The sequence below is a fragment of the Lithobates pipiens genome, unplaced genomic scaffold (assembly GCF_037356315.1).
Source record: "Lithobates pipiens isolate NorthernLeopardFrog02 unplaced genomic scaffold, aLitPip1_a1.2 Scaffold_11, whole genome shotgun sequence".
In the NCBI taxonomy this organism is placed as follows: Eukaryota; Metazoa; Chordata; class Amphibia; order Anura; family Ranidae; genus Lithobates; species Lithobates pipiens.
The window spans coordinates 10575129-10585908 of NW_027507696.1; the positions used below are offsets into that span (position 1 = coordinate 10575129).

Sequence of the window (10780 nt, forward strand, 5' to 3'; positions counted from 1 at the left end):
AGTCAGTAATGGGGTAAAGAAACCTGCATGGAGACCATGGGAATTTCTGGTGACAGGTTATTTGACCTTTCTGCCATCTGCCCTCTTTAGTTACCACAGTTCAGTTCCTCTTTAATGGTCAATGTCCACCAGGTGATATAGCATACATTCAGGTAAAATCTCCTTGCATGACAGAACTACCCAGTTGCAGCAACCCCTGCTACTTGGAGGGGTTGTGCGCCGCTGGATGACACAGATCCGCGATCTGTGTATCCGGCGCTCAGTCACTCACAGTCCTGCCTGGCTTATATGATGGACAGAGCAGTGGTCCAATGCCGGGCCAGGAGGGCTGGACTGTGTGTGACCGCGCCAGATACACAGCGATCGCGGCTGTGTCATCCAGCAGCGTGCGTCCCCTCCAAGTAGCAGGAATAATTTCCCCCTGATCTTCAGGGGGGGAAAGTGCATGTTATACGCCGATAAATACAGGATTTATCAGCAGCAGCATTCGATAGCATGAATAGTTACTGAAGCTGGCAAATCACAGCTTTCTTGCTGACTAAATACTTTTTTTTTTTTTTACTGAAGGGACTAAAGTTTTAGATGCATTAAATGCTCTCCAAAACTTTATTGGATGGCCTTGCAGCTCAAATATTACCAATGTGCAAAAAGGAGCAAAAGCTGAAATTCTGAAAAATATAAAATTGTTTTATAACTTTTTTTGGTTTACCAGGCCTAGTTTGTGTAGAAGGATCCTTACCACGTGCACAAAAGATCCTTATAGGCACTAGATAAAATTTTGGCATGTGAGAAGAAAATCGACACAGGAGAAAAAAATTACTCTGCAGGCAGACTTTAGTCTCACAGCCATCTTACGCCTGCAATACAGAAATCCTAACCACTCTGCAAAGCACAAATATTGCGCATTAACAGATATCCAATATCCGAGGTTGAGTGATCTGATCTGTCAATCTAAAGTTATCATGTACATAGTTTACCTTACATCAAAAAGGGACTTACCAAGTCCATTTATTTGCATAGCCTTACCACTTACTAAGGGAAAATGCCAATGTGAAATAGGCCACTCAGGCTCTGAGAACTAAATCGTGGGATGTGATTGGTACATTTTGCTTAAACACCCAGTGCGTTACGGATATAGAAATTGGAATTTGTTACAACCAAAAAAAGAATAAACACTGAAACACAACTAGTACACAAGTGCCAGTACTTGTGTACTAGTTGTATTTGCCGTTAAGTGTATCCACATGTTTATCATAATCTCAACAATCACTGATATCCCATATTACCACCATAATGCCCATTCAATTTAGTGTTCGAGTTTAAGAGATAAGAGTTGCTGAAATGCACAATCATAAATAAAAACAACACAGCAATATACGAAAGCCACATCTTTATTGACCAAATCTCTAATCTCAGACCATACAAGGCTCAGTGTCCGCCCCCAAAACAAAAATGTAGTGCATGGTCACAGTCCCAGAAAAACGACTCTTGATACTAGGCAACATGTAAACCTTCAACCAAAAAATGAAAATCCCAGGAAACTAAAAGAAAAGAAACAGAGTGTTAGTTGAAAACAAAAACAAACAAACAAAACAAAGAGGGGAACAGTCTACAGATAGAAGTAAATATAACAGTAAAAGCATGTTTTACATTTAGTCACTTTGCTCACTTTTGTAGACATGCGAGTATAGCTGTTTACAATTACACAGATTCCATGTATTTGAAAGTATACGTTTGCATTTCTATCAAAGAGAAATGTTAAAAAAAATTAAATAAAAAGTGAATACACTGCCCTCTGCTGGCTCCATAAAGTATTAGCAGAATCTCTTTAACAATAATGTAAGTACACTGCCACACTGTGGACAACACAGAATTACATTTTGTTTTTTAGGTTACCTTTACAACAGGTTTTAAAAAAAAAGGGGCGACAAACAGATCCCCAAGGGAATAGAAAGATTCATGTCAGTTTCTTTGGAATGGAGAAATGTAAGGAAACACACTATTGTTTGCCAAAATCCCTACACAGTCCTATACATTTATATATTTCTGCTGAAGGAATAGGTTATTTCTCCGAACAAAAGAGGAGTTACACATTTATTTTACTACACGCAAGGCAGGGAGAGCAAGAATATCTGGTGCAAGTGCCAAAATTCTGGCATGAAGGCAACTTTCTGGAAAGATAAATGTCAAAATCAGAATTATTGTAAACACAGTGGAATAATCCTATTGCTCAGTTAAAAGAACAAATGATTTGGCAGATGATGTTGGAGAGATCTCACTTAATTTGTCAGGGGTCTGCCCCCCCCCCCCCAGGGAATGAATTACATATAGCAATTTGTCCCATCTTCCTATGTGCTTTGTAAGCCCCCACCCATTACCCCATGAATATTCGAAAACGCAGCTAGCAAAGAGATGGCCGTTTTAATAAAATAAGTAGCCACACACTGCGCTTAATGTTAATTGAAATCCAAAAATTAAAAGAATTATATGAAAAGAAAAATGGCGATAAAAATCCAAAACCAAAAAATAATAAACAAAACTAAAAAGCAGCAGCTGTATATAAATACCCTTGGATGACCATAAATATAAGGATAATCCTTATTGTATGCAGCGCTACAAACTTATTTAAGTGGGATAGAGATCTTTCACAATTATGAACACTTTTTGATGAGCGTTATTTATTTATGAACACTGTTTCATGTATACAAAGATTATCTTTATATTTATGGAGATGGCTGCATTGATATCCACTTGTTTTGGAAACAAGCACTTGCTTGTGACGAGCAGCGACAAGAGAAATGCAGGTGGAGGGGCAGCCTTCCGTTCCTGAGAAGAAAATCACACAAACTAGAGTGCTTATTGGTGAGTGGCCACAAGATGGTGCTAAAAGTAGTAAGTAAACTGGTATACTTGATCAAAGTGTTTGTAAAATAAAAAGGCATGCATCAAAGTATTTCAAATGAAGGAAGTTTATTAAAACACATAAAAGAATAATCTGGGGATCTCGTACACGTGCTGTGGAGATGTCCCAAGTTACACAGATACGGGGCATCTGTTTTTGTAACGGTTAACAGAGTATTCCAACCAAACATCCCTTCCGACCCCAGGCACTGTTTTATGTGAGTTTTTGAGGACATACTGGATACCTTTACTAAGGAAGCCATTTCCAGGGCCTCGTTTCAGGTACATAATATTATCCTCCTCCACCAGAAAAGCACTTCCCCCCTCCATCCCTTAGCCCCTTTTCATACTGGGGCAGCTGGCCCGTTGGCCGGTAAAGTGCCGCTAGTTTTAGCAGTGCTTTACCGCTGTTTATAACTAATAAAATAACAAATATGTTATACTTGCCTACTCTGCGTAGTTGATTTTGCACAGAACAGCCTGGACCCTCCTCTCCTTGGGTCCCTCTTTGCTGCTCCTCGTCCCTCCCTCCATTGAGTGCCCCTCAGCCAGCAGCTTGCTACAGGGTGCACCCAAGCAGAGAGTCAGAACTCTGTGTATCCATTCAGACACGGAGCCTCAACCTGGCTCCTCCCCCTCTCCCCAATTGGCTGGCTGACTTTGACAGACATGGGAGCCAATAGCGCCACTGTTCTGTCTCAGCCAATCAGGAGGAGTGTACTGGATGGCTGAGGGGTTTGTGGGCATCACTGGAGAGAGAAAAAGCTCAGGTTGCTGCTACACACAGGGTTCCCCCCCCCCCCTTTATCTTAAATGCATAGAATGCATTAAGATAAAAAACCTTCTTCTTTTACAACGCCTTTAAGATATGAACGGGTTTGTTACCAACACTGTGGATGCCACGCTAAATTTGACAGGGTTTGGGGAGGTTTGGCTTGATGTACCAGGATTGGCTCCAGTAGACCTGATTTTTGTTTAAGATGTTGGAGTAGAATGCCTTTGAATACTTAATGTTGGTTATTACTACCTGACTTTGGAGTGTCATAGTGGTGTTTTCAGCCACTAGGTGGGGTTCTCTTCAGTGAGTTGATGTCCAAGTAGATTTATGAAGTTGAAATCTCTAATTGACCATTTGTTTTTGTACATTACATTCTTTTGTGAGTGTTTATGGAGCATGTAAAAAAAAAAAAAAAAAAAAAAAAAAAAAAAAAAAAAAAGGGATTCATCTGATAACAGGCACAATAGGGTTGGAGATGTTGTGGTAAGCTTACCCAACTTATATGGTAGCGGCAAAGAAAAAATACAAATAAAATAGATGTTGCATACCAGCCCAATGAGTTGTGCAGATTGCCAAAAGTGGAGAAGCGATATATACTCCAACTGGTGCACCAGAAGTGACCTCAGAGAAACTGCCGTAGGGCTTAGGGGAAGCCACAAACTTCACAGGGGAAGGCTTGAACTACAAACATCCTAGTTACAATGCATTTCACAGTCATGCCGCTTTTTCAAAGTCATTCCTCTCTGCTCTTCGGCAGTTCCTCTGAGGTAATTTCCAGTGCACCAGTCCAGTGCTAGTCGCTGCATCACATCACCATCCTTATGTCAGTACCTTCAGAGCTGATCCTTGCAGTAACATCATTGGAGTGCATATCACTTCTCCTCCTTGTCGATTGCAACAACTCTTTGGGCTGGTATGCAACATCTTTTGTCTTTGCCACTACCATACAAGTTTAGTGAGCTTACTAAAACATTTCCAACCCTATTATACCTGTTATCAGATGATAATTTTTCTGCTACAAATACTTTGATCAATTATGTCAGTTTACTTACGACTTTTAGCACCATCTTGTGGCCACTTACCAATAAGCACTCTAGTTTGTGTTTTTTTTTTTTTCCAAGGTTATTCCACAGCGTCCAGTGGATCAATTGCTATTCCTACTGCTGCTACACCGCTATCTTAACAAATAAGCATGTAGCACCTGGATGTTGGTATTTGTCCTTTTGTTCCTCTGCAATCCTCTTGCTGCCGCTTCTCCCAGGGAGGCACTTGGAGCCAAGACAAGCAGCAATTTTCAAGAAGCCATCTCATTACTATGTTGTCGGATGGCCACAGGGGGAGGCACTGTCTGCAACCTCCTAGCAAGGCTTTCAATGCACATAAGAACATGGGAGAATATACTACATGTAATGCATCCCCAGATGGATATAACACTGAAGAAAAATATGAATATGAAGTGAAAGTTCTTTAAGTTCACAATATACATACCTGACAAACGAAAAGGGGGGCACAAATTTCATCCAACAAAGTTTATGACAACCAGGTGAAGAATTGTGTTGGCGAAAAGAAAATCTGCAAATGCTCTTTCTGGAGAGATTCCCAGGAAATCTCCTTTATTTTGGGGGTTAATCTGGATTCTTAGACACACTGAAAGTACAAAAGATAGTATGGTTTACTTTATAAATAGCGCAATAAAGTTCACTCGTCCCTCTGTTCTAGTTAAATTGACCTTATGTTTGTGCGATATCAGACAACTTCTACTTGGCAAACCAAGAGAGTCATTTAACATCCCCTCCTTCCCAGTATCATATAATGACCTGTCTTTGCTCCCGCATGGTTCAGTTTGGGTACCAACAGCAGGGAATGCAAGTTCTGTTTAAGCGCCAAACTGAATTTTGGTGCTTAGACATGATTGTAGCTAAGTAAACACAGTATCTCACAAAAGCGAGTACAACCCTCACATTTTTGTAAATATTTTATTCTATCTGTTCATGTGACAACACTGAAGAAATTACACTTTGCTAGAAATGTAGTGAGTGTACAGCTTGTATAACAGTAAATTTGCTGTCCCCTCAAAATAACTCAACACACGCTATTAATGTCTAAACTGCTGGCAACAAAAGTCAGTATACCCCTAAGTGAAAATGTTCAGATTGGGCCCAAAGTGTCAATATTGTGTGTGGCCACCATCATGACAACATCATGGAGCTGGTGGATGTTAGAGACCTTCCATTTCTCCACCTTCCATTAGGTCTGGAGACATGCTTGGCCAGTCCATCACCTTTACCCTCAGCTTCTTTAGCAAGGCAGTGGTCGTCTTGGAAGTGTGTTTGGAGTAGTTATGTTGGAATACTGCCCTTGGCCCAGTCTCGGAAGGGAGGGGGGGATCATCCTCTGCTTCAGTATATCACAGTACATGTTGGTATTTATGGTTCCCGCAATGAACTGTAGCTCCCCAGACCCGGCAGCACTCATGCAGCCCCAGAATTATTAATTTTAAGTGCCCTAAGTAATGAAAGGCCGTTAAGGCCCGGTTCACAATGATGCGACAAATCGCTCCCGACTTTGAGAGCACAAATCACATGACATGTAAAAATCTATTTTTCCATATGAGAACCAGCTTAACTGGTCTGGCTTGCATCAGTCCGATTTTTGAAAAGGTTCCTGCACTACCTTGGTCTGATTTCAGCTCATTGTATTTAATTGAAGTCACATCCTGGTTGAATCAGCATCTTAAAGTGGTTGTAAAGTTAGTTTTTTTTTTTTTTTTTTTTTTATCTTAATGCATTAAGATAAAAAGCTTTCGGTGTGCAACAGACCCACTAATACTTACCTGAGTCCCATTTCTGTCCAGCGATGTCCACAGTGTCTCAGCCATCTAAGACTCTCCATCCTAATTGGCTGAGGCACAGCAGTGGTGCTGTTGGCTCCCGCTGCTGTCAAAGTCAGCTAGCCAATCAGGAGAGAGAGGGGGTGGGGCCAGGCCGTGGCCCTGTGTCTGAATGGACACAGGGAGCTGTGACTTGCCTTGGGTGCCCCCATAGCAAGCTGCTTGCTATGATTACACTGAACAGTAGGGAGGGGCCAGGAGAGCGAAAGAGGGACCTGAGAAGAGCAGGTAAATATAACACATTTGTTATTTTTATATAAAAAAAAAAATTTACTTTATAAAAACTTTAACTGATCCAACTTGTGACATGCGACTTGTTTTCAGAGGCCATATTAGCAGTGCAAAAAAGAATTGAAAAAAAAAACAAAAAAACAAAGAAAATAAATAAAAATAGGCGTGGGTTCATATCAGACGCTTATCCAAGCAAGCAGCCTGGGTCTGGCAAGTCAGGAAAAAACGAGGGGGGGGGGGGGGGGGGGCAAGCACGCCCTCCTGAACGATAGCAGGCCACAGGCCCCCAACCCAAAGCACCTTGTCTACATATTGATGTTGATGAGGACAAGGGCCTGTACCACTACCCACTCACTCAAGAAAAAGTGTAGTGTAATAAAAACAAGAGACAGTCCTTTATTAAAAATGACTAATGTCCCATGTGGTAGCTCCAACGTCAATCATGATGTCTTTTGCCACCGTCCCGCTGAAGAAAGGGGAAAAACAAAAAAAACACACACACACACACACACACACACACCCCTCCTTCGATGCTGGCTCCTGCCATTCTGTCAGCTCTGGTGTCTGACAGTTCTTACATAAATTATGAGGCGTGGCCATCAGGTGACTTCAACCAGAGACCCTGCCCCCGGCACGATGGGTCTTTGATGTCACAAGGGAGCGGGGCCTCCGGATAACATCACCAGATGGCCACCCTCAAAAGTTATACAAGAACTGTCAGACACTGGATCTGACAGAATGTCAGGGCAGGGCCCTGATCAGCCGCACTGCCATAAATTTGGTTTAATCTATACCAGAACCAAAGGAATTGTTTTGGTTGGTCAAAAGACAAGCCACGCTCATTTCATAGTTGGATCAAAATCAGATCCTGTTCATTAAAGTCGCATGGAAGTTGGACCAAAGTTACAGGGCAAAGTTTGAGTAAATATCATGCAACTTTCGTGTCACACCAATGTGAACCAGGCCTAATAGTATTACACCTGTACATGTGTGGAGTTACACAGTAAATGCCACATACCCAGTTACAGACATTTATAAATATGGATGGCTGTATAGAGCAGCTATGTATATTGGGAAGAGGGCTCGGCAAGTCCAAGTGCCAGGTCACCATGGCACCTGGGCTTATGTCAGTGACAGATACCTTAGTTGCCATTACAGGATGGGCTGGGTCTTGCCAGGGAAGGTGGAGAGTGCCTGCCTGGGCCTCGTAGGCCCTCCAGACACAACAAAGAACTGGGGAACGTGAGCAGCGGGGGTGAAGATGACCCGTGGATGGAGCAGGAAGAGAACGGCGCAGCAGCTGCTGACACAGGGGGAGGAGCGAGTGGGTCCCATTTAGGAGATATTGATTTTACTTATTATAGGCTTACCTGTAGGTTAAAAAAAAAAAAAAAAAAAAAAAAAAAAAAAAAAAAAAAATCACAAAGCGGACTTTACTACCACTTTAAGCTATCACTGGTGCAGGAGGACTTCTGTCTTAAAGCAGTGGTAAACTCGGGAATGGGGGGCGGAGGAGGGGGAAAAAAAAAAAAAAACACACCACACCCACACACCTTTTCTCCAGCAAGGCAATGTATAATGTGCTAGTATGCACCAGATACTAGCACATTATGTGAAACTCACCTTAAATCAAAGCCCTCCAGCGGCATGCTGATCTGATACTGCGGACAAGGCTTCCATCTTCACCCGGTCTTCCTTCCAGAGTCACGGGCTCTCACCCTTCAAATGGCTGAGCTGCAATGATGTCACTCCCACGCATGCACATGTAAGTCACTGTTTACGAGGCAGGGCTCTGAAGGAACAGCATGGTTATGTCATTCCTTGAGAGTGCATGCACCGTTTAGGAGATATTTAGAGTACCTACAGGTAAGCCTTATTACAGGATTGCCTGTAGGTTAAACATAACCAAAGGCCTTTAACTACCACTTTAGGCCAGGTTCACATTAGTCTGTACACAAAAAAAAAAAAAAAAAAAAAAAAAAAAAACACACACAAAACAAAACTGGGTTTTACTACCGTACAGACAGCCATTACTGTGAGTTGTAGCAGGATGTGCATTTCTTGTTTGTTTTTTTTCCTTCTGCACTGCTGTGTGATGACATGAATGAAGCGTCATGTGACACTTCATGTCATCACATAGCCGCAAGGCGTGTTCTGCAGCAGAGTGGTGACATTACAAGTCTCTATATTGCACCAACATTTTACACAGTCCCTGCCCTCAAGGAGGTTTACAATCCAAGGCCCCTCCCTCACAGGTATACATCCATGTACTAGAACCAACATAGATAGGGCAAATTAGCCTGCCAGCATGTCTTTGGAGGCCAGAAGGAAACATGCACACTCCATGTAGAGTGCTGCAAGACAGAAGTGCTCACCATTGTGCTCCCCATATACAAAGCCCATTGCTGGATTTTTCCTATCAGGCCTCATTCACATAGTAATACTACACTGTGCACCCATATAAGAGCTGTGTTTACCTGCTCAGAGATATAAAGGTGTTGGGTGCATCCTCATGCAGGTTGGCCCATTTATGTCTTCTGGGATGGAGCAGTTGTACAGACATAACCTCTGCTCCCAATTTGACAGCTATGTGTGCAGATCCCAGAGTGCCAATGTTTGCATTCCCTGCAGCTATGTTACCCCAAAAGACATGAATGGGACCACCTATATGGGGACGCACCCAACACCTTTACATCTCTAAACAAGTAAATATGACCCTCCTACAAGTGTTGGCTGGAGTATGTCCGTATGAACGAGGCCTTACAGGTTTCAATCTCTGAAGACATTCACCGACTAAATAATCTTTTGGGAAAGGCATAACTGCTACCAGTATGTAGAAGGATAAGGATGAGCTCAGGCGTGTTCGCATGCTCCACGTGCAAAGCCCGCCAGGAAGGTGGCACAGCGCTGCGCCAATCACAGGCAGTGAGACATTGCGGTTCTCTGCAGCCGCGCATCGCGGCAATGTCTCACTGCCTGTGATTAGCGCAGGGCTGCGCCGACTTCCTGGCGGGCTTTGCACGTGGAGCACGCGAACACGCCTGAGCTCATCATTATAGAAGGGCAACCTGATCTATGGGAAGATATGGGTGTGCCAATGCTGGTGTGTATGTCATCATGATCCATGGCTATACAGAGGTTCTCCCTTCACTGGTCACATGATGGGAAGGCCAGCAACCAATATCCTCTGAAGGAAGAAATTTGTGCTGGAAGCTGTCAGGCTCACTCCCTGAATTCCGTCTTACCGGCCAGGATGAACGAGCCCACACAGGAGGTGAAGCCGGACAGGAAGGAGTTGAAGGGGAAGGTGCCCACCAGCAGGCGGTACAGGAACTGCATGGCTCCGGTCAGCAGGATATACAGCAAATAGGCGTCCAGCAGCTTGAGCTTCTGCGAGGTGGAGCTGACATATTCCTCAAAGAAGCGGGACACCACGGACAGAACGGACACCGACATGACTGCAAAAGACCGGAGCCCGGGAATGCAGATACCGGAAACACTGCTCCCTGACAGACGTGGCCCCTACAGAACACTACACGTCATATTCCCTGGCCGGAAGAGGAGGTGACGCCCTGAGAACTACATTTCCCGTCATGCTTACAGTCAAAGCTGAGGATTCATTGGCTTACAGGGTCCACATGACCGTCTCTCTTATATACGGCTTTGTGTTATAGTTTATGTCAGAACCTCTGAGTTACTGTCTCGTACTACCTTACGCTAAGGAGAGCTCTGAATGGAGTTTAAACTAACAACTCGGGGTCACAATACATCTATATGTAGATCTAGTTTGTTTATTACAGGTATTTATATAGGACCAACAATGTACACACTGCTGTACATTACACTAGTTCCTGCCCTCACGTTTCTAATATTATGAGCAATTTTAGACAGGAAGGAGCCCATTAACCTTCCAGCATGGAGTGTGGAGGGAAGCCATGCAAGCACAGGAGAAACATGCAAACTCCATGCAGATAGTGTCC

At 43.3% G+C, this 10780-nt stretch overlaps 1 protein-coding gene across 1 annotated transcript; it reads right to left on the reverse strand.

Moving 5' to 3' along the window:
• Window positions 1-1375: 1375 nt before the first annotated feature.
• On the reverse strand, window positions 1376-10351 carry LOC143960207 (dolichyl-diphosphooligosaccharide--protein glycosyltransferase subunit dad1). Its single transcript, XM_077468538.1, has 3 exons — window positions 10046-10351; window positions 5168-5326; window positions 1376-1541 (listed from the first exon to the last, which is right to left on the reverse strand). Exons 1-2 carry the CDS (start codon window positions 10254-10256, stop codon window positions 5196-5198), a joined length of 342 nt encoding a protein of 113 aa, XP_077324664.1. The 5' UTR covers window positions 10257-10351; the 3' UTR covers window positions 1376-1541; window positions 5168-5195.
• Window positions 10352-10780: the final 429 nt, after the last annotated feature.